The sequence below is a fragment of the Rhyacophila brunnea genome, unplaced genomic scaffold, assembly GCF_057557595.1.
Source record: "Rhyacophila brunnea isolate RB1 unplaced genomic scaffold, BYU_Rbru_1.0 scaffold_2, whole genome shotgun sequence".
Taxonomy (NCBI): domain Eukaryota; kingdom Metazoa; phylum Arthropoda; class Insecta; order Trichoptera; family Rhyacophilidae; genus Rhyacophila; species Rhyacophila brunnea.
Genome location: NW_028232859.1, coordinates 40,427,755 through 40,454,093, shown reverse-complemented (window position 1 = coordinate 40,454,093; position 26,339 = coordinate 40,427,755). Strand labels below are relative to the sequence as shown.

Sequence of the window (26,339 nt, the reverse complement as noted above, 5' to 3'; positions counted from 1 at the left end):
AATTGACACCATAACTGCTTCGATCAGATGAGGCATTCTCTCGCTGCAGTGGTCTCATGCATTATAAATCGATCAAAATTAGAGATTCGCGGCGCGGCATACCCCTCGCCGCCCGATGAGGTTATTGCGATACCATTATATGTGACGCATAAATTCTAAGGACCAACCTATGTAATTATATATTTACATTAAACGCAATGAAGATTATTTGCCTGGTATTTTTTATACAATACCATCTGTCATTTATTATTATTATAGGTATTCTTTTTCTCTTTTCAAATGCGTGCCATGCAAAATCATCTCGCGTGACATAGGTTTGCCACCTCTGTCCTACGATATGTTATATAAAGTATCATATGATATAAATACGTAATATGTTACATTTTTACGTTATTTTATTGGTATCATACTGAGAACAAATCAGCAACTGAAGTATTGTTTTTAAATTTTTTTGAATGCTTTAACTACAACCCGCTATCACATGGCCTATACTGTCTAACAAGAAAATTTAGGCAATAGCCGGAAGTCGCTGTCGTCGACTTAATAGGATAAGCTTGTTAGTTAACAGTTTTAAGACGTAGCCAGGAAGATCTTGTTGTACAGTACTCGTCTGAGTGAGGAACCATTATTCAGGCCCTGCCTCTAGCTCTGTTTAAGTAAGTTAGGTTAGGTTAGTTTAGGTCTATGTTGGGTTAGGTTAGTCTCTATGTCGATAAAATTTAGAGAATTGTACCGCAATGTGTACAATGTACTATTGAATATCACAATAATCGCAGAGCCACAAATCGCTTTTCTAATTGACAGCTAGTACTATCTTAGTACTATCTTAGCTTAGTACTATCTTTCCGAGGTACTTCCAAATTATGTATATTTATAAAATATTAATTGTTGCTGTCAATTAGAAAAGCGATTTGTAGCTCTGCGATTATTGTGATATTCAATAGTACATTGTACACATTGCGGTACAATTCTCTAAATTTTATCGACATAGAGACTAACCTACCCCAACATAGACCTAAACTAACGGTAACCGGACAAAACAGAACATAACAAAACAGAACGGTGACAAAACAGAACATGAGGATGTGAAATATGGGGATGAGTATAGGTGGACGTTGTTTTATAAATTAGGCTTAAAATATAATTAAAAAGCTCATCCTGTGTGCTTCCATGCTTTATAATTTATAATTTTTATATTTCATTTTTTTTATAATTTTGTACCTTTTACTTAACTTTTGTTTTTCTGATACTGCATATATTTATTTATTCTTTAGACTGTTTCTTTGTTTTTAAATGTCATGTTGTGAACGTCTTAAATTTGTAATTTGTACACATCTTGAACATTCACGGTATGTAAAAAAAACAGATTTCACAAAAATGAATGTTTTATTTTTCCCCTGGCTGTTCTGTTTTGTCACTGTTCTGTTTTGTCATTTTCTGTTTTGTCAACGTTTTGTTTTGTTATGTTCTGTTTTGTAACTGTTCTGTTTGACGCCAGACAAGACTCGAGCCAATATCCATCCGATTCTGGCCAATGTACTTTACCAATTTAGCTACCTGTTTCTTCAAATTATTTTTAACGAAATTAACTAGTAGTCATGCAACTGAAGTGTTTTACAAAATTTGCTAAATATTGGTGACTAGATTGTGTGGTTTGTTCATTATTAATCAGCGTCAGGAATCTCTCTAAATTGTTGTCTTTACTTACTTACATTAATTTGGTAATAATTGAATATTTTTTTAACAAATCTCTTACTCACAGTGTGGCCTGATTTTAGCCTTAATATCATTGCCCTCTTACATATCCTTGGTCAATGTCATATATTATTATATCCGGTAACCAGCCAAACATAACAGTGACAAAACAGAACAACGATAAATATGTCGCTACATTTCAAAATCAGCCAAGTCCACCTTTAGGTATTTTTGATTTTTTTGTGAATTGCTGAAGAACTACTGCTTTCTAACATTTCTGCATTATCAAAATGTGGAATTTATTCATTTTAAATATTCTATACTCAAAATAAAATAAACTTTCACCCTTGTGACTGTGTATTTGAGAAAACAAAAACCTGTTTTTCTCCTATTCATCTATTATGGACTTGGCTGATTTTGAAATCTAGCGACACATATAACTATGACCTTTCAGAAAAAATATAAATTTAATATTGAAATTGTCCTATCTCTAATATGTTGATAGATTTTTAATAGCACAGATTTTCAATACGCCATAATAAATAAAATTATATATCTACCTAATTTCGTTAAGTTTTTAAGTTAAATTTATCGTTGTTCTGTTTTGTCACTGCAAAACTAATAAACTCTAATACATAATGCAAGTTGGCAAATAAATGTCATAGCAGTAGTGTGAAGTTTCCTGCAAATAAACCTGCAATGCAAAATTACTCTCGTAGCTAACTTAATCTTTGGAACAATGGTATTTTTTTTGTTGCTTTAATTACATAGCTATATCTCCGTAGAAGAAGGCTTTTTCAACATTTTTTATTTAGTATAAACTATAAAGGACAAAGGTGGCAGTGGAGAATATTTATATATTTAAAAGAGCGGGAGGATTTTTAGTTCCGCATATCGCTGTTAAAACGGTGTATTGGTAAAGCTATAATGTCTTACCCAATCGCTCATCTCGTGCGTATCAGCATTTCGATGATGATAGTTGAGAATGAGGATGGTCGATACGACAGAAGAGGCGACCATGAACATGATGCAGTTGAAGTAGGTGCCGAGAAGGGGTACGGCGTCGGATGTCGCGGGCATCGTCTCCGCCACCATGTTGAGAAACACTGTCAGTGACAGCAGAATGGTGACACCTGTCGGCAGAAAAACATACCATTAGTAACTTTTGAAAATTAAATTAGCGAGAGTGGTATTGAAAATGTTGTGGTTGGTAACACAGTGACATATAAAATTCGAAATTAATTAAAGTACCAAATTTAATACACAGTCACACATTTCCAACGAATACATTAGTGAGGTTATCTAATTTTTGATAGACGAAATATAAAATAAGAAGAGTAATTATTATACAGTGTAAGAGAAAATCAAAACTTAGTAACATTTACATTAAATCACTATGTACGATCCCAAGAGAATTATACTGGCCTTATTAACAGAGTTTATTATGACGAGAAATGAATGTTTAAGTTAGATTTGCCAGATTCAAATGCGGTACACACAACATTTTAAATCGATACGTTACCGCTAGGCCATATTGGGCTAAACAATTTTGAAGGTTTACTTTGCAATTAATATTGTTATCTAAACCCTTATTTTGATACGATACAAATAGACATGATTTAAATGTTTATTATGACCATATATATATTATATATTATTAATTTTATAGGTTATCACATTATAATGTTAATTTTTACTAATCTCGATAATAAAACACTAGTTATCGTTCTTCTACGCGTATGTACACTTGGTGGCTGTGGGGTTTCATGGATTGAATTAATCAATTTATATACACACAATTAATGATTAAAATAATAAATGTATTGATACTGAATAATAAAATATGCAGATACAATTTTAACTAAAACGAAATACAGTCGAAATTGGTTATTACGAGGAAGATGGCAGCGACTGAATTTTCTCATTATAAGCGGTACTCGTAATATCATGGAATAGCTATTTTTAAATGAGCGGTCACAACAAAAAAAGTCGAAAATAAAAAATCTGAAAACCATAGTAAAGATCCCCGAAACAAGCATGGCCTTCATAAACTACAAAAGAAGTTGTTTATTGTAATGAACGCTGGTAGGTATACATGTACTTCACAAACCTTGGATTTTTCAACCATACGCGTGGATATTTTTTTTATTATTGTCGGTGAGAACAACAATTAGGTAGGTACTTAGACAGTTAACTAGTATCATAAATGTAATCCGTCCCCGGCGGCATCCTGTCCGATTAGATTTTCTTGCTTAGGGTCGAAATGTTTTTAAATGATCGACACATTAACAGTATTTCAGCTCGGAATATCCGATAAGCTGCGCGTTATAAAAGTCTATAAATGTATGGAGAAAATCATAAACTAAAATGTCAACGAATGTTTCCTCATTACGTCCGAAATCTCGCTATGTCCGTGATCGTAATAACCGAGTTCGACTGTATGTCGAAGGAAAATTTTTCTGAATGAATACATATGGATAAAAGAAAGCTAATTTCGTATGTTAATTTCAGGATTGCTGAATTACCTACAACATTTTGTTTTGAATATTAAATGAAGTTTATAATAATGGCATAATCAACCTGTTGTTTCATCTTGTTCTGCTAGGCATGATACCCTCCTACCGACATACGGTTTGACTATATTGAATGGGAACTGTAATGAATTTCTAGACAGGCGTAAATACGTAAGGCATATAAATCCACCATGTACAGAAAGCGGAATGAATTACATGTACAATTAAATGAAGGGAATTCATGTGTATACAGTTACCTACCTACGCTATGTATCTGACACCCTATCTATGTAATAAGGGTCCAAAGTGTTGCCCGTGTTAAGTGGCGCTATTCCAAAAGTGAATAGTTGAGTGGATTAACGCCGCGGCTTTAAAGTTTGTTCGTATGTGAAAGGGGTTAGTTTTGAAACAGGTTGGCTGTAAAAAATTAAACATGAAAGGGAAGGAAAAACAATTATTCTACAAGCCCGTTGGAACTCTCACCGCTCCCTTGTTATTGTGTATATATTTTTTAACATACTTATGGGTTTTCACAAAACAATTAAATTCCTACTCAGCCTATGTGCTCATATTACCTATCTATAGTAAATCAGTAGCTTAAACTATAATTGGTTGAACATAATACCATGCCTTTCAATTAAATTAAAATTCCGATGAAAAAATGTCGAACCAAAAATGTAAAAATATTATCTAAAAAACCAATATGTTATATAAGGAATACCTTGATATTAGAACAATTCGCTTTCAAAGTATATATTTTGTATATTGAAAAGTAACTCGAAAATCGAACTCGTAATTAGCTACTTACCTAATGTTTTAGTTATATTTTATAAATATTTATATAAGATTTTTGTAACCCTTTTGAAACCTTTTCATTGGCAAACAACTACTCTTATAATATATCTTTATTCGCATTGGATATTTTGAATCCACCACAGCAGCGATAATATAACATACTAAAAATTGTTTTTTGTCATACATATACATTATATACATACTCGTATATTTAACTACACTATCTCACAAAGCCAGCGCTCGAAATGGAAAATTTTACGAATCGGAGCGCTCGATGATTTTACGAAAATATTAACATAGTTATCTAAATTTATGAGTATTTTATAAAAATAAGTGTTAAGTTTTTTGTTTTATGGCAGATCTAGCTTAGACAGTCAAATTATTTTCCTACGTGATTTTATTAATCAGAACGGCGCTCCGGTGCGTTCTGGTCCATTTCGAACCCTGCACAAAGCACATATTGATACTTTGTTTTAATAACACTAATTAAACTACAGTCTACTCGAGAACATTTTTACGGATCATGCGGTACCTAATACACAACTATCGGCCTCAGCGTAGACAGCGATATACCTAAATATAATCGTAGAAATAATAAAAAAAATAACTAAAATAGCTTTGTATTTGTCATTTTTAATAGAATGTATTTTTATCAACTGTAACATTAAAAAAATACTATTAATGATTGTGTTCTTATTTTTCATTTTTGTGGTTAATTTTCAATAAAGGTAGTTAAAATACAATTACTTAACCTTTACGTCTGAAGATGAATAGAACAAGCAATAAAACATGTTATGTGTGAATTTAACCGAAAGTGGTTATTTGAGTGTTTCTTAACTGGGACACACGCACAAAATAAAATAAGTATCTATGATAACCAATAAAAACTCGTAAAATTCATCAATTACCTACATTATTACAGAAATATGAATTTATACAATTATTATATAAGAATAATATTTTTGCATACACTACGTAATCCATCGCCAACACTTGGTTGCAAAAAGATGATGTTTGGATGGCACTTATTTATTATAATTAAAACCATAAAAATAAATCAAAACACGTCCAAGATCGCAGAAAAACGAAGAAAATTAACACTACAAAATATTATACTCAAAATGGGCCACTCAAAATTGAGAATCACTGATTTAAACTGTCACTGCCCGGTTTCGTAAACGTAATATTCGTCTTTTAATTGATGCATTGAACGATTTTTTCTTTTCGATAATATTATAATATAAATATATATATATATATTATAATAGTCGTAATAATAAAACTAATAACAAGATAAATATAAAAAAAAAATATTTACCCAAAGAGAGTTTCTCTCCAGAGTCTGGAGGCAAAGTAAAGCCAAGTAGAGCCATGGAGGCGATAAGTACACACGGAACAATAAGGTTGAAGAAATAGTAAAGGGTTTTTCGTCTGATGACGATCGCGAAGGTAATATCGATGTAGGGCTCAGGACAGCAGTTGTAATAGATCTCGTTGCGCTTTCCAGGAACGCCTGTTGTAGACAATAACATGATATTAATAAACAATCACACACAAATTGACAACTTTACTCACAAAACAGGAAGACAAGTTCCTATCGAAGAACCTTATAGATAACGGTCATTAATAATTGTAGATCCTACTCATGGTCATATACTTCGGACCTAATCTGATGAGATTGTAACAATCATACCACTCAGCATTACAAGGGTGACACATTTTAATATTATGTATGTTTTGTTGTCAAAACAAAACCACTTAGCTGAAACAACGTCAGCATTTCCTCAATCATAATCTAAATCAATATGGTTTATTACGATTTACTAATTGTAACAATGTCTCTTGTAATGTTTGAAATGCATTTGTATAAATAGCAAGAACAATATATTATAAATAATCACTCCACTCGAGTCCAGTCTCTCGGTTATATTGACATTTCGGTACATTACCCGTCAGTTCAATAATGTAGTCAATCTCATCAGTATATACGTACACGCGACTATAACATTATTCTGCCATATTTATCATTGTATTTATTTATTAATGTAACGACAAATAAGCTCTCTCCTCACAATATTCAAGCAATAACGACTCTTTCTCCTTATCATCCCCAAAAGATAAATAAAAACATTGGAAAAAGTCCATAGAAACTGTCGAGCGAAAAAAGAATGTATATTAAAACATACTCTCTCTTTCTTTCATGACTTGGAAGTTGCAAGCGTTTAATTTTAGATTTTGAAAATTACTTCCTTATCTTATCGTCGATCTAAAGATGAATTAATAGACTGAAACAGCTGTCAACTCAAATATCGTTAAGTTGATAAAAACATGGCTTTTTAATAGATTTCCATCACGTAAACGCTGATTTAATTAATATTTTTTTACTAAGTTTAATATATGGATACTGATATACTGGGCTTATGATACTTTACTCGATAATATGATTTTGATTCGAGGGATATGTAATAATTGATAATAGGTATTTCATTTACGGTCGAATTTACATAAACACATATTTTTATATGGTTATGGATTTGATTTTCTACTTATTGGCGAGCTCGAGATTAGAACACGCTCTCTCGCTCCGAAAAAAATAATCTGGGAATATTTTGAAACGGCTACTTGCTAACAGTACAGTAACAAGATGGAAGGCCAACTTTACTGATCTTCTCATGTATTCGAATTAGGGAGCGCCTACATTACTCGCTCTCGCCATAAGGCGGCGCCAAATAAATATATGTATAATTATATTATTATATATTTTAAATTCATTTGATAAATATGTCCATCTTTGTATTGGTGTAAAAAGTTTCCTTATTTAAAACTAAACAATAGTTACATAATATTATTAAAAAAAGTCTCACCGATTAGTTCCCATTCGCCATTGGTGACGAAACTGCTTATATCGCCACCGGTTTCATCTTGAAGTTGTAAGTCCAGCTAAAAGTATCACAAATTTATTTATTCTCAAAGTGTTTTCGAAAATAGTATACTTATCATACACCACGTAATTTTTCGGAATTTAATATTATATACAATAAATACCCTACAAATTATTTTGTTTCGTATTATTTTTACCACACGTTTATATATATTTTCATATGTTATAATAAAATGAAAATGCATGGATATAATTTAATAATATAACAGTTAAAATATTAAATTTGTATTGCTGCATTGCCAAAGAGATTCCATTATCCAGCATAAAAACATAGAAAATTTTTAATATTTCATACAGTAGATACATTATTATTTCATTTTAGCAATGGTAACTTTAAAAATCATGGAGTAAATATAACAAGTATAAAATATATTTTAAAAGTTCTCCTCTCTTTCGTTTTTCAAACCTTGATTTTTTAATTCTTATATTATACTGTTTCAAGTGTAAACGAAAGACTTTTCATATAAAAAAATGTCATTTTCATGTGCATTTTTTTTTAAATATCTATGTCGGTGCTACGTACATTCGGAGTAAGTATTCTTTGATGTGAGTATTCAATACGACATAAAAACTCAGAGACTCTTATAAAGTTTCTAATACCGAAATAAATAGGTACTATGTATTAGTATAAATCCATAGAACAATCTATATTATATATTAAACATTTGCGTTTATAATATAGTTCGACAGCTTATTATCTCCATCCTACATTGTGTTAAATTTAGTTATCGATCTTTTGATACGTTATTTGTTCTAGATGTTTACGTACCACCCACTATCAGAGATTGACTATAAATAGTTGATGGCATTTTGGTCCTATTTTAGATTAAGGATACATTGATATCTACGAACTGTCAAAAACAAAACTTCAAAGACAATAACTTTTCTACGAAAATATTATGGAAAATGTCATTTTACTGTTCTCGGAGGAGTTTACCTGAAAGCCATCGTGAGTCCAGCTGCCGAATTTCATTTCACAGCGTTGGTCGTCAAAGGGGAACCAGGTGATGTCAATTTTGCAGGTACTCTTGAAGATGCCAGGTGGAACGTACATACAGGAGCCGTTATTCCTCACGACTACGTTGGTGGGATACGTGCCATCGAAACCTTCGTCAGCACTTGAAAATTGTGGAACATTTATATTAAAGCAGCATGCGTCATATTGTGTTCGTTAATTAAATTTGATCTTTTATATATTTTATAATTTATCAAATTCGGCTGTGCTTTGTAAACATAAAAAAATATTATTTATATTTAAAATTAAATGATAACCTAATAGTTTCAAGAATAAGTCGATGACGTTTTTGAAAATGAAATAATATTTATAGTACATATATTTAATTATTTTTATTAAATACTTAATAATATAGTTTTCACTTTATTGAATATAGAATAATATGAAGAATTAGGACAGCCTAAGAAATATAATCTGAAGAAAAAACCCTTCACAAAAACATGGATAAAATTGGATTCAAACACACAACTTTCACTTGATGGTACTGAGCAAAATGTACTTTACACATTTTGTAATACCTACGTAACTGATTTCGTTTTTAAATGTCTTCATTCAAGTAATTTCGTTTAGGTTAACTTTAATTTTCCACGGCCAGTTTAAAATCGATCATATAGAAAATAACTAAAGAAAATACACAAATTTAGTAGTATATTTGTAGATACAAGACCCCTTAAATTGATTTTCATTTAAATTGAAAACCGGATGATGGTGAAGTATTTACATTTTTTTAAGTCGAGGAAAAAAACGATTATTAATTATTATTGTTTTTGACAGCTATTTATTTATATATTTAGCAATTATTGATGATGGTAAGTAATTTATTACAGGATAATATTATATCCATTTGAATTAAAAAGCATACATTTTATTAAATAAAATAGTGTAAAATAATAAAAATAATAATATTTTCAATTAAGTAATCCAATCTACGTTTGGGTAAGGAATTCATATTATAATATTAACAAAAGAAATCACATATACATATTTTTTCATACATCAGACACGTCATGACGTATTGAAAAATTCACCGAATGTGATTTGAACCTATAATCATCCTATTCTACACAATGAAAGCTAAATCAGAGCGCCATCTATGAGAATTCAATATAACGATACTACATTTTTAAATATTGAGTATTCATTTGGATAAAAAAATAGTATAAAAAAAATACTCTATTATGAAAAATTGTTCGCGTTTTATTTCTTCAACAGGTGCATTTAAACAAAAAATAGTTACATCTTAATTGAGGACCTACATCGTAATAAACTAATATCCTAATTGTAAAAGTATCTATTTTCTAACATAATATATAACACAATATATATTATATAGTTAAATAATTATGTATCATATTGTGTTTTCTTTTAATTGCCTAATACAACGTATTTCCATAAAAAATGATAATTAAAACCATTAAAATGATTCTTCTTCTTTTTTAACCATGTCCACCAATTAGTTGGGGCATATTATTATGTATACCACACGACGCCTCCAAGGGTCCCTGTCGCTCACCAGTGTTTTTGCAATCAATCCATCATGGCAGCATCCCGTAGCTTAAAGCTTACCAAAGACAAGAATACATAGTAATTGACGATATACATCGAATGCTGAATAGACTACAATTTTCTCAATTATGTGAGAGTTGTATACAACCTGATAAAATTATTCTTAAAAAATATAATTAATTACTTACTTAACGGTAGAATTTACGGAAAATGGTAAAATAAGTATTTTTTGATATTATTTTAAATTAAATCGGAAAGGTTGAAATATCTTAATAACCACAAAGTGGAATACACAGATATTATAAAAAATGTAAAATGTAGTCATCATAAAGACTGTAAAAAACATGCGGGCAATTTTTCGATGTATTTTTTTACCGTCGCCCATGAACGATATTATAAAGTTCATAGGTGAAAAAATAATCCCGACGAGGCGAAATTTGTAGAAGGCGTAAACCCCGATCTCGCAGAAATATTCCTTTATCCACAGTATCCGGGCCGAAATGGGATTGTTGGCACGCGTTAAGGCAACACTAGTTTATGAGCTCCATCATACCTGTTGTACATGAGGACATCCGGTTTCCATAGCCGGTGGGGCGGAATTCGTAAATCTTTTACACCGCCGTAGTCAGAGGTGTTCCACCGCAAATTCATGTCGTTCCATTCCTAAAATTTGAAAATAAAGTACTCAATAGAAATAAAATCATTTTTAAACACAAAACATGTTTAGCATCATTGAAAGATATTGTTTCGTGATAAAAATAGAGTAAACTAGAGCACCTATTGAACCCACTATAATTAAATTATTGGCGACGTTAATAATTAATAATCGTATATTAACCTAACATACATATTTCTGCGTGATCTTGATTTAAATGTCGACTTAAGGATACGGTTCACAAAATTAGATGTCCTGGTTATTTCTTCAAATGGTGCAGAGTCATGGACATAATGCATCTGAAGTGCAACAATTTACCGTGAATTTTGACTTCCTCTAGTCAATCACCTATCCCCAGTATTGCCAGTTACATTTGTCAAGAAAATAAACTAATTGGAAGAAAATTATGCTTGATTTTTTAATTTGCTAAAAAATATCTATCAAATAGAATTATTTTTAAACATATCATATTACGGACAATATTTTTACGAAAATATAGATTGGAGAATAATTTATTATTTGACAATTAAAAAAATAAAGTTCATTAAAATCTTAATTATGTTATATTATGTTTACTTTTATTATGCACGGTCACATGGCCAAAATTTAAATTTTTATGCGGTTTGAAGTATCACAAAATGTTAGAGCTAACGTTATATGCCAGATGCGTATTTTTCAATCATTTTAAAAATGCTAGATCTGACAAGAAAAATATTAAGTTGACAACTCTGTCTCGCTGTAAAGTAGCTACTTTCCGTCTTTAATAGCTTCTTATAGCCGGAAAATTTTGACATAATACATCTTTAAGATCTTTTTGGATTGCTCGATATTACTCTCTTCGTCGGTTTATTATTGTCCATGCGGCCAGTGTTGTCAACGAATCTCAAATATTGAACTGCGTTGAAATCTTTGTGAATATATTGTACAGGTCGTTATTATTATCTCCTCTTCAAACTGTTCTTATTCCTGATTGGTTAATAGAAACGTTGGAGATTTTTTTTCAAAAATATTATGTACATCGACAGCTCTTGGCAGAATTATCATTTTTCCGAGACGTTGATGAGCATAAGGTTTACAAGCGTGTTATGCTGTTAATTTGACGGGGTGGCTTGAAATGTATTTGACTCTGATTCACATTTTCATTAATCAACTAAATGCTTTTGAGATCTGGGTTTACTGGAGAGTCCTCAGAATATTATGTCAATCAACAATACGTTACAAATTTTGGGAATTGTATTCATTATGAGAAAACTAAATTCTTTTGCCGTGCCGTGCGACATGAACACGACAAAAATTAAAACAATCGTCGTTAAGAATTTTAAGATTGTTTAAAACATGCAACTAATCTTGAGCTGATGGTCGTTAAATATAAAATATTTAATTTTAAATATATGCTATGTATTAGGATGAAACTAGTAAGGCAAGGTATTTTATCCTTCTCATATTATTCCTATATATATTTTTAATAGAGTAAACTGTCAAAATATTAACCATGATATTTGTTCAAGATGTATTTCATTTACTTACTGTATTGTTAATAAGTTAAACTACTTATCAAGTTGGTAATAATTCCATTTTACAATTAAGCTTGAGCGTCGGCCTATAACGTCATGGGTTCCAGGTTCGAATCCTGGGTTTGGCAAGTACACATATTGTTTTTCAATTTGTGTATGAGTTAGAGTATGGACCTAATAGTTTGAGCAAATGGCTGACATCCATTTCTCGTAAAAGCAAAATCTGTTAATACAAACCTCCTCTGTGGAGGCCCATATGATCTTATTAGGATCGGACATGGTCAAAAGAAAGAAATACGATATAAAATATTCATGGCCGTATTATCGAAAAAAATAACTTAAAAGACTGTCAGATATAATGTCTCTCAACAAACACGAAAGTAATTTATTATAGAATGTCTTGATACTATTATATTTTTTTCTGTATAGGCACAGTTGTGAAAATTTCATATGAATTATAAAATTAATTGTGACTGGTTCAGCTTATTTATTGTTGACTTCATTTTAAATGAGAGTATTACCCAATTAATTCAACTCAATTGTTATTATAACAAACGATAGATAAAGGCGCTATTTTTTATGGATAAGCACCATTAAAATAAATACAAAGAAGTATAATACCTATTAGACTTTCTACTAATGAAGCTTTCTCATGCTATCATCGAACCTTAACAAAGGAATTTATTAGTAGGTAACACAACAATATAATATTCAATTATAAATTGTAGCATCTACTGAACAAACTCCCAAATTTATTACAAAGGTTATTTACAATAAAATACAAACATACAATTTATAAAAAAATGTATGTTTTATTTTTTAAAGATATCCCTAAGTAATTTATTAACAGAATTATATGAATTTAGAGTTTTTTGCTAGTTTAAAAGTATTTTTTAGAATAATTTAGTATATTATATTAAGGCTTATACTGTACCAAATTAATAAAAAGTTAGTTGCATCGATGGTACACAGAAAAAAGATATTTTTAAACTGAGAAAGGGTTATTTATGTAATACCCTTCAACACTAAACTTCACAAATCTCGGGCTCGTCACCCCCCCCCCCTCGCCATATTTTATATCTTATACTTTATCCTTCAAGGTTTTCCGTGAATAAGTAATCAATCTCGGCTTCTCTTGAGTCTCGAATGAAGTGCTCATTTTAAAAACTCACCCCCTTCCCCCATTAACGCCTGTTGGTAAAAGAACCCTCATAAAATTCTTAATGCGTTTGCACTTTCGATTCGTCTGGAAAACATGGTTGTACGCAGTGTCGTTCCTAATATAATTCGATACAACCCTTAATGAGTTTTAAATGGATATTGGTCATATAACATAAAGGGATTTTAAATATGTATTTATATTTTTTTTACCGGTTTTGATAAAATTTACTCTTCAGAATGGGTTCATTTGTGTGATTGAAATAAAACGATTCTCTGTACAATGAAATGGATCATAAATAAACGAAAATGGAGCTGAAACATTTCTATAAATGCTAATACTTAAATTTGTTGCCAGTTATTTTGAACTACAATTCTGCCTCATAATGTATTTACCTAGTGACACTGAGATGAAAACTGTATTACATTAGTATTACAAGTGTAAAAGAAAGATTTTATTTAACGAAACTTCATTAGTCAGTTAAAATCACCAGTAAATTTAAAAGTAATAAATAGTAGGTATATAGGAGTAACCGAAAAATATACTGCCTTTTCCCTTTTTATTTACCAAAAATGTTGTCAATATCTACAGCCAAATAGTATCCATCATATAAAAATATTTTGGAAACGTTATGAGAAGTTTAAATATCTAAAAAAAAACTATCATATGATATCTAGGTTCCCTCAACCTTTATTGGTTGGAGGAATCCTTGATATATTTTGTGAAATCTCAAAAAAAAGCGACGCATACCTATTATAAACAATACGACATTTTCACTTTACATTACGCTTATTAGTTACATACTAAACATATGTTGTATCAATCAGATTGTATTATTCATCATATCTATCAATAATACATTTCAAAACGTTGTTATTGATAGGTATTTTTTCAATCTCTTGGTAATTTAAAAAAAGTCCGCGAAACCCTGGTTGAGAATCAAAGCTCTAGGTATAGTCCAAACTCTTTGGGATCAACGTAACATACTCGCGTTTGTCTACATAAATAAAGTCTCCAGAGAGACAATAAATACTAATTATTACTGGCGTAGTATAATTTGCCGGTATCCCCACAGGGCGTAGTTGTAGGCGCGCCAATGCGAGCTTCTGGCAAAAGTCAACGAGGGAAAATTCTGAATGGACCAAAGTAGAGCCAAGCGTCAGTTTCTTGCCAAATCGACGTCGTATAAACTGAATTAGTTGGCGGGTCGCATTTTCCACTACACACCGCGGCCAGCTTTCCCCCCTCCCTTCCGAGTGTTGCCTTTCATAGAAACAAGATTATGCGGCAAAGTATCTGAAACAACTTTGTTTTTATTTTCCCCGAAAATAAGAGCCTGTACACTTCGATCCGTGCAACGTTTCCAGCGGTGATTTCAAAACTACTTAAATATAAATATAAAAATCAAAAAGTTAAACAAACCATTACACAGGTACAGAATTATATTGTCTTTCATTGTAATCCTTACTTAATTTATTTTTATTTTCGAATAGATAAATATCTAATGTCATTGAAACACCTTTGCAAGGCTCAAAATATTCCTATTAACTGTGCTTTGAGAACAGATGCTTGTGGTAGATACTAGGTATGCGGGGGCACGACTGCAAGAGTAACGAGTAGATAGCCTTTCGACATAACATAGGCGAATAAACGATGTTGGACTTTTCGAACAAAAAAATAATTTACGGATGTGAAATAGTAGTTTTTTTTTTTTAATCTGATTACATACAGAAATTGATAGCTAGATATGTCAAACAAAATATTAAATATGAAAAATGTAAACACAAATATATATGTAAAATCAACCATATCTTTTATTCAACGAATAATTCACAAGCGTTTGAGAATGTAACATTCCATATATTGAACATACATAACTTGAAAGCACCTCAGATAAATATGCCGAATAGAAAAAATCATCGAGCATCGTATTTTTTTTAAATATGTTTTTTTCGAGTAGGTGTATATTATATATCATGGCCCCCACACCCTGAAGCGGGCCCCCAAGCCAGGATCTTTGGCGGCCCCCATACCTATCACGAAGGTTAAAGGCAGCCTGACGCTCTACAGTAGCGTTTTCTAAATGGTGTTCGAGGTCAATAAAAATTCAGTATATTTTTAGCGATTTTTAACACATCTAAATATGTTGTCGAGTATCAACACACAATAACTAAAAAATGCTTCGCACAACCATACTTATATTTTAAAATGGTAATAACCGCGAAGTAAAATAGCGCCGCAGGTGACTTTTTTACTATTAGGGCATATTTAAGATGTGTGTTTATCTCAATTATGTGGTCGACCTGCTACGCTTGGCCCCCCTGAACCCGGGCCCTAGGCTAGAGCCCTGTCAGCCCCACCCTTATGGGGGCCGTGACATATATATATATATATATATATATATATATATATATATATATATATATATCGGAGGTGTTTTCAAGTTATGTATGTTCAAGATATACGTATATTTTTTTATTATTATTTTACATATAATTGGGGGTGGGTTCATCCCTATCAATCCCAAAGATAGAGCTAAAATGAAAACCTCATACTGATAACATCCGCATCTGTCTATATCCGCGAGCATTTAAACAATTTTACAATCACTCAATTAATATTATTAAATATGCAGATATTGACAACAAAAACGATGTACTGAATGGATGGTATTTTTTAAAATTATTTGTATTACTACTACTATTTGACATAAGTATACCATCGAACATGAAACATCAAAACAGGCTGGCAAAGATGACGACTTTTTAGCAGCTACTTTTCAATGTGCATTTATATGGAATATTAAGTTTTATCCGAATATACCAAAAACATCGAGGAAACGCCATAAATAATTGTTATAAAAAAAATCTTAAATTTATATAATGTATCGAAAGAGGGAGTGTGCATGAACAAAATCCTTAGGTGAAATGGTCTCTACCCAAATCAATACTTCTGGAATTGTCGCATTGTTGCAAATTTATGGGAAGTGAAAAATACTGAAAACTGACTTTCATTGATTGAAAATAGGTTTATTATATATATCAGAGATGGGAAATGCAAACCGAAAGATAGCTTGGTATACGATTTTCGAAACATAGGTACATAAAATAGGTCATTTCGGGCTTTATAAAATTTTTTTCCCGCCATCGACTCGGTTCGGGTCAAAATATAACTAATATATGAACATATAAATCATATTTTCTGTCCCAAGATAAAGCATATAGAACCTTAGATCTCGGTGGTGTCGAGGTATTTTATTATTTAAAAAAAATGGTTATTAACCATTTTGTCCATGTGCTTTGTTGAAAAGAATGTTTGATTGAAAAAAAAACTCCACGGTGTTGACCAGAGGTGAATTGGCTCGGCGGTGGACTAGGTAAAATGTTAAAATTGTTATTATCATAAACTGCTCAAATTATAATAAAATCCATTTACTTATAATATCATAGAAACTTGAAGCGCTTACATGAGATCATAAACAGTACAGCTGGCATCTAGTAAGTAATGTTGTATTTATTACATTTTATTGCTTTCCGAGTCGTTCAATATGTATAATTTAATTTAGGGCCGATTGGCTAGGTTTGTTAGGGATTAACCAGTGCTATTTTCAGGCTATCGACTCACTCATAATGTGGGGTACATAAATGTTGCAATTATCACAATTAAATCTTAAAATCCTATATCTTGGAAGTCTGTAGTACGAAAAAATGGTGTCTGTGTTTTATTGGTACGCTGTGGTGATAAAATAAATAATATTTTTGGTTCACAGGATTCAAAAAATGGGTTCAGGTTCGTACTGAAAATTAAAAAATAAATAATTGCCGTTTCTTTTGCACTGTACCACGTAATACTCTGACGTTACGTAACTAACTATGCATCTTTATAGCATTTTCACAGAGGTTTCTCATAAAACGCCACACCACCCGTAAAAAGCACAGTATCATAAAATGAGTGAAATTTTTAATCATTCTTTAAATTTAGATTTTGAAATAATGAAAAAGTAGTACACTTAAATATTTCATCTACCTTTATATACAAATAGTTGATTCTGATGCCAATTCATGCGTTATCACAATTCAATATCGTTGTATTTCAAAGACACGTGTAAGTTAACGTTGTATTATGTGAGCACCTGAGGTGACAACCAAATTCTGCATGCGTGTTACTTGTGTCGCATATATGACTATGAGATAATATGAGATCTCACGATCTTAGCAAGGTCCAAAGGTCTTGAATTTGGGTGCACTAGTACCAACATGTCACAAACACTGAGTTGATACGTCAGTCTTTGTTAACGAATGTTATAACGACGAGGTATATTACGTGCCTGGGACATAACAGGTTCCGGATGCTATCCAAAGAGTGTAATATATCCTCATGGATTCTATTGTGATAGCTGACCCTTCCTCACTGTACAGTAATGCTACAAAAGCGACCTACATGTTGCAGGTCTCACATAACAGGAGACGAAAAGAGAAGAAATGGTGTGGCTTTATGTTTGACCTATGCTCCGATACTGGAGCGTGATATAAAACTAAAAAAATAATTGGAAAGAAAATGGTTGTTATGAACCGTGACGTAACGAAATGTAGACGGGCCTAGTATTGTGGAAGTAGAACAATGACGAAGCCATGGCTCGATTTAGAATATTCAGTGTTACCAACTGTTGACAAAAAAATTTGCCCGATATGGTACAACAATAATTGCCTACCTCATTTGCAGGTTTGATTTTCTCAAAATTAAAAAGATCTAAAAATTATCATTTCAAAAATCTTCAAAAGTTTGTGAATTAAAGAAAGGTTTATTATTTCATTTCACTACTAATAAATACAGAAATCATGTAGCAAAAAGTACTCTAGGTACGAAAGATTCATTTTATTGTTGAGTAGATGGAAAAAGGCTGGAGTATGTTGATTTTCAAACCATTTTAGTATAGTAATATTTCAACCTTCATGATAAATTTGAAGTACCTAGTTTATGTGTCAAAAAACGATAAATTTACTGCCTTTTAAACACGCTAGATCTGACAAGAAATACGCTAAGGTCGTAATGATGGGGCTGTAGTGCAATTGAAGAAGATGAGAGAAATATTGTAGACACCAGACAATAACGAGTCGACTATTATAATGAGTAAGTTTGTAAGAGAATATACGTAAATATTGTTGCTTTCATTTAAAACAAGTAAGTGCTTTGTTTCCAAGTAAGTAAATAGTCAAATACAATTTATTCTTCAAAGACTGAAGTGTATTACAGTCTTGAAAAATATTTACTTTCTGCCTGTCACGCAAAATACGCAAACCTGCGATACAAATGTTAAATATAATATACATACATATTGTGAGTTGAATGGTTTCTAACAATTTGGCGTCAACGTTATTTGAATATTTAAATTTAGATAGCATCCACTCACCACATAAGTAATACAGTAAAACTTTGACATAACATCCATTTAGGAGAATAATGTACGTTATACCAAATATTAGGTTTTCTGAATGCATATGTTAAAAAAGAAGACAAATTAGTTGGTTAAACTGTTTTTAATTAATTGTATTTTACTAAAAATATATAAATAATATATTTTTTAAATTAAACAAAGTTCAAATTTTATAAAAAACGTCTAAAAAAATTACATGTTAGAATATCGAGCAAGACGCGTTTAAACTGAAGCAGAAAACCACGCCACGCGACGTGTCCTCACCCAATGCGGACCTTGCACACCAAAAATACGCAACTCCACGAAACATCAGCAGGTAATAGTATAATAATAGAAAAAAAACTAAAAAAAAGCAATCGTCGATATCGAATCCATGAAATAAATCAACAAATAATTAATATATTTGGCGAACTGATGAGAAATTTTAGATGCATTTTCGAGTAGATAATACGTAGTTTGAGAAGATAGATGAATATAATATAGGTATTATCGAATAGGATATACGGGAGGATAATGTATTTTAGTAATATTAATTCGCATTATTAAATATGACATTGACATCTGACACGTAGGATCACGTGTCGACTAGAAACACATTACCCAAGATGCATCGTGTAGCTTCATCCACTACCAATAACACGCCGAACCGAATTAATTGGATCGCGTGGCGTGTGAACGCATCGTGTCATGTCGGGTTATTACATTATTATGTTTCTGTCTCATAATACCACATAGTAGATTAACTCATTTGCTGCTGACTAGATAATGATTTTTTAATTACCACCTTTAAATGCACGTTAATTACATAGATCGGCCGCCTGGTCATTACGCGCCGGGTGCGTCTTCAGCGTCCAAAGTATTAATAAATATAATTAAGATAGGCTATATTTCAATACACTACATTTTGATGCAGGGTTTTGAATGTGAGTATCCTACGAAAACGAACCACGCATTATAGACGTGCAATACGGTGTGTTGCAACCTTCAATACACCGATGTTAAATGAGCGTCAATGCATGAACCGAGAGCAGTTGTCAGTATTTGACATATGACGTATTATTGGCACGTGTTTAAGTTTATCCCGTATTCTTCCACACTCGAGATCGGTTGCCTGCTTCTCCACACCCGTTATTTATTTCAGTTCCCATTATTTCAGAGTTTCTTGCATAATACACAATAGTGAATAGAATATGGTAAGGTATAATGTCATTCTACACGCGTCTCATTTCGTCGCGTGGCGTGACTTGTTAGCGATCTGTTCCCACCTTTATTCCTGCTCGAAATAGTGTGTGATCACGTGCCAATCATTGTTGACGAGTGGAATACGAATCGGAAATTTTGACCGTAAAATCTAGAAGTTCGTTAAATCGACGTCCGCAAATTAGAACTTTTACTGTATGTAGGTACCTAATTATACGTAATTATTTTGAAATTTGATTATTCGGCATCAATGACATTATTAATGGAGAACGCACTCAATACGGTAGCCAGCAAGTAAATTCACGCATAGCGACATTCGCACATGTATAGGTAGACGTCACGCAATTTTCATTATGCGATATCACACATCTGGAATTTATAGCAATATCACCTTTATTGTAATGGCGTTAGAACAGTGTTTCTAGTGTCAATGTTCATTTGAGCGAACCCGTTCGATCGAACCATTCGGCAGACCGACAAAACGCATCGGGAATTTATAGCAATATCAACTTTATTGTAATGTCGTTAGAACAGATTATGCCATTCGGCAGACCCGACAAAAAAGTGAGTGTCATTTTTTTCCCCAGATGGTTCGTCCATATTAATGTTATTGTTCGGCATATATAAACTAGTTGTCATCGGTAGAAGATAAGAAAAACTGGAGATAGCTGATCCAGAATGTCGAACGTTTTTTCTATGAAGTGACTTTTGAATTTTTGTGATTTCATCTTAGATAATAATTTTATTTATAATTTACTAGAAGATTTTGTTACTAAATATAGTACAAATATATTATTTAGAACCTAATATAAACCTTATAAAGGACATCGAGTTTTATGGCTATGTTAACATTTTTTATATAGGTGTTTTTTTCATTGTAAACATAATATTCAGTTGTAGTAAAGATAAAAAGACGGTGAAAGTGGTAGTATATCATTTTCAAATACTCGGCAAATAAAATAAAATAAAACATGAAACGGGAGAGTCGGCGACACTACTGGGGAATGAAAAAAAAGTAAAATACGTCACCGACCGAGGCGAATTGTCCGGGGACGTAGAATCCCATCGGTAGCTCGAAGGTTCGCCCCCGCAAAAAGCAACTTGACATTTTCTTGCGTATCATGCAAGTCCATTGAGGGAGGTTTAATTAGCATACTATTATTTTAATCTAACCCAAAGTAAACCGCGTGGTGTGTACAGTGTACCTCCGGCGAACACCTTCTGTATACACAGTTGCTTGCTCTTTGGATAACATTGCAAAATAGCCAGTATACATTCAGTAACTGCTCCGTAAAGTGTCGTAGTTGTGAATTTACCAAAAATAATATGCTAGGTAGCCCAACGATGATAATCAACAAACTTGATGTGAGCATATGACAGTATAATACCTAATAATAAAGCCTTTTCCTTAATATCTTTCAAGGTAGGTAATATTCAATGACACCTCTGCTATATTATATCCTTAAGCGTAGTTCAGACCATTGTACCTCTTCGTAAATGTGGTTGATATGGCATATTGGTCTGGTCTAGGCATTACAATACAAAATTAGTAGGTATTGTTGGAAACTTTCAAAGATTTATTTTTCACATATTTTCTGAATATATTTTTTCTGTATCATACCCGTTACCTGCCTAACGTTGGCGATAATTTTGGCCATCTTGTCGCTGTTCTGGACAACGATGTAGTCATGAGCTTTCATAAATCAATCTCTGAAATTATTGAAAAAGGGCGTTTTTCTTCCCAGGCGTCGTTTACTGGAAATATTACTTTGACTGATAGGACATAGACCTCTCTGGATGGTGGATATATTACATTTATATCTTTATTTACTGATAATAATTATTCATACAATTTGCATACTATAAGACAGGCGTATCCACCTTCAAGTAGGCTGTGATCTTCTACCCAGTATTAAAACTGTCAATAATCCACTACACCCTACCATTATTGTAATTCTTCAACTTTAACAAACGTATTATAACGGATACTGGGCGTTACAAATTAAACAATCGATTCGTCGTGAAGATTATAATTTTTGGTCTTTTTTGGACACTTTGGGCACTCATAGTTAAACTATTATCTCACTGTGAAAATACCCTACTTCTACTGCGTAACGGTAAAGGTAAAAAACCTCAGTTTAAAGCGCGAGGTCTATTCTGAATAGGAAAGTTTCTCTTTCTCTCACTACCGCGGTATGCCTTGAGTAATACAATTCAAATTAAATGATACGATGTGGCCACGTCGGCTTATTCGTAGTTAATTTTAATAAAACGACTTTCACGTAAACAGGTTAATTAAATAAAATTAGGAAAAGTTAATGATTCACCTTCTAAAGCTCAATGAAATTATATTATTTATAACTGAATGTAGGTACACGCTTTTTACATTGTCATTACTCTATTCCTATGGGCCTGCGATGCGTGCGATTGACCAAAATTCATCCCTCGATCGATACGTTGGACATGCCAGACAACTATATAATATCGTCACTAAGAATAATACCACGTAATAACTTATCATAATAATTTATGTTTTTCTCATAAAGGAATAATTTAGATTACCTATTCTATTTACCATTTATACGTAAAGACATTAAAATAAAATAAAATAGAATATGTCCATAATCTGAAATTGTATTTACACGACATCCAAACTTGATTCCAAAATTATTTATCACATTTTGGAGCTCGGAGGTCAGTCATAATCCAGTCGATGGTCACTCCATTAACTGTTGCCTGGAACCATTTACTCATACCAATATGGCGTCTACCTCTGCCACGTATATGGTTGATCCTTACTTGAAATTTTGTATTTTTGTCCTCTCATAATAATTGACCGAGACATTATCTTAGTAGTTTAGTTTTATAATTTATTGTAATAATACGATGAGCTTTGTGGTGCTTTACTATTCATTTGAGTGCGTAGAGCTTTAGGTATATTAACATGTGTATCAGTGACAAATGTTTATATTAAGGCTATACTTCAGCTGAGGCATGGTCTAAAAATATCGTAACTACGCGACGCGCAGATTGTGTTGAGACGACGCGTGACGAACAAAACATAATTTGTCATAAAAATTCTTTATGTTTTATAATTTGTTATTATATAACAATAAAATAATTATGTTTATTGTTATATTAGTAATAATAATATATTCATTGACAGGTTTTCTTTTTCGAGTAAATGAGTAACGTTTTTTAGTCATCTTTCCACGGTTTCAGAATATATTCCTCCGACGCCATCACAAAACAAATTGACGTGCTCATTGCTATTGCTCTCCTATTGAAAACGAATGCGAAATTACGTCCTACCTATTGTTGAAAATTATTTGCCGTTTCACTGAAGTATGCTCTTAATCGAATATAATTAATCAGGTTAATGTCTAATTGATTTGATGTCAAATAGCGTTACAGTATAAAAGGGTTTATAATATGAAAATCAAATATAGTTATTGTTAATACATAGTTTATGTTTAATTGTTTTTCATTAAAAATGCTAGAACAGTTTGCTACAATGAAATACGTATCCACTTTGTTCTATTACTAAGTTAACTGAATTTTCAACCTGTTCTGTTGGCTTTTACAGCAAAGTTGCGTTATTTATTATTAAGGCTGCGCGGGTTGTTTTTCTATATTTGTTTTTCCAAAAACTTACATTGGTATGCACCGTATGGTTCAGAGTACATTTTCTGGATACCAAGCATATGCCACCCCCACTTTGAGAAACAAACAAGTTTTTTTTTAGTTCGGAATAGCGAAGAAAACTCCTAAGTGGATGAAAAACAACCCCGCAACACGTCTGATGACGTAGGAAAACTACAACCCCGTTTTAATTAATAATTAATATACCAAACACAATCGATTAACTTTAATAATTTTATGAATACTTTAAAGTCACATTATTATTTTCATAATGCTATGAAAAACTACCATATTGAGCATTCAGGAATTTAGAAATTTTATTTTAACTTTTTACATAATAGTTTTTTACCCTCACTGCCGAAATAACTTTATTTAGATTTGTAAATGTCTGCATATTAAATAAACGAATAGGCATATTTTAAATTTGCATTATAGTCGTACATAATTTAAATTTCTTTCGTTGAATATATTGGCATATTTTCCAGATTTTTAATTAAATTATTTTTTGATGCTTACATAAATATAAATGAAAGATTTTTTTATGGAAAATACATAATTTATATCAGCTCTAGAAACATGCATATTATTAAAAAAAACTCTTGATTATTCTTGATCGTTAAATCACTCACCCCGACCTGCGATAGGTTTGAAGTCAAATCTCACTGGGTTAAAGTTTTTCCTAATGTTTCTCCAGCTATTCTAAATAACGTATTTTACTTCGAATATTTTGGAGATTTGGGTTTTAAAAATAATACTAAAAAAAAATTCATACATTATTATCATATCTAGATCATAGCATTGATTGCATAACATATAAGTAAGTATTTAGTACCATATCCCTAAAGGGCCTGCAAAATTTAGGTTTCAGGTAGCATTCGTATTAGTAATAAATGAAAGTGATTATCACCATTTTTTCTTATACAATATCAATATATTGTATTGTAAAAACATTTTTTAAAATAAGATTTAAATTTATTAAAAACTTTGATGCACAAAAATCTTATACAATAGTTTGTTGATGCTATTTCAACTATAATAAATACACTGCCAATAGAAAAAAATGGGTTTAAAAAGGGACCGAGTGTTCACATCTTTCACTGTGCGAACCATCAATCTATCCATCGGCTACCAACTTTGTTAATTACGTTGAAGTAATGATAATATTACTAACATAATATGTAGTAAAGTTATTATCAATAATTTTACAAGAATTATTATAACTGGATCTATAACTCAATGGGTAAGAGCACTTATCCTCTCAGTGAAAGATGTGTGTTTGTATCCCATTCGGTGTATTTTATCTAATAGGTATGTATGTTTCCAAGCATGTCCGGAAACTTGTACGTATGCAATTCACCGTATTACACTTCACCGTGAAATGTTGTATCGGAAATATATGGCCGTATATTAAAGATCGTCCAAACTCTTTGGGTCATATAGTACTGACATAAAATTCATGTCTAAATAAAATACGGTTCTTGTCGGTTTACAATTTACAAGAGAACAGCAGCAAGCAAATTTTGAAAATAGCTGATATACTGTTATTTGTTAGGTTCGGTTCACTTAGGTTCGGTTAGGTTAGGTTAGGTTTTCATTCTTGAATTCATGAATTTTGCCAAAATTAGCTATGAAAATTGAATTAATGTTCATATTGAATATAAAGCACCGATAGAAAGCTCACGTCGAACTGTGCCACGGTGAAATGTTTTACGTAAAATTTACATGTAACCGTTTCCGAAGACTTTAAAACGTTGTTTTCATTGAAAATAATCTTACATTTTAAAATATTGCATGTCTAGTATTTAATAGAATATTATTTAGATTATTATTTTGTATTTCACTTAATTTGAGATTATCTTCGTTTCTCTAAATGATTTTTGAGTTTAAAACTATATTCGTAAAGAAATATCTTTCAAATTTAAATAAAACATCATTATTATCATTCGATTTTCAAACTTGAAACCTGAACAGAAGACTTTCTTTATGAGCAGTGGAAAATAAATACTCTTTATTTTTTGCATCTGCTGACAGAAATACATCTAGGGTCTTTAAAATGTCTTCCCTAATGAGAGGTTTTCGGTGTCAGAGTATAAAACTGTGCCCTAATTGACGTGATGTTTCTCCCCAGAGTAATAATGCGGACGTGAATGTTTTAGCCAAATGTATTCCGGCGGGAGTAATCGCCTTGTTCCACAAACGTGAACACCGTGTATGAAAAACATACTTTTACCTTCTTTTTTATTTACACATCGGAAAATACACACACAAAA

General features: G+C 31.7%; 1 protein-coding gene across 1 annotated transcript in view; it reads right to left on the bottom strand.

The window, feature by feature from the left end:
- The window catches only part of nAChRalpha7 (nicotinic Acetylcholine Receptor alpha7), a 75,388-nt gene that overhangs the window by 11,738 nt on the left and 37,311 nt on the right, over nucleotides 1-26,339 (bottom strand). The window contains exons 4-8 of the mRNA XM_085946269.1: nucleotides 11,019-11,128; nucleotides 8,882-9,062; nucleotides 7,868-7,943; nucleotides 6,322-6,516; nucleotides 2,632-2,828 (exon numbers count right to left, since the gene is read on the bottom strand). Coding sequence (XP_085802395.1) covers nucleotides 2,632-2,828; nucleotides 6,322-6,516; nucleotides 7,868-7,943; nucleotides 8,882-9,062; nucleotides 11,019-11,128 — 759 coding nt within the window. The remainder of the gene's footprint in view (nucleotides 1-2,631; nucleotides 2,829-6,321; nucleotides 6,517-7,867; nucleotides 7,944-8,881; nucleotides 9,063-11,018; nucleotides 11,129-26,339) is intronic.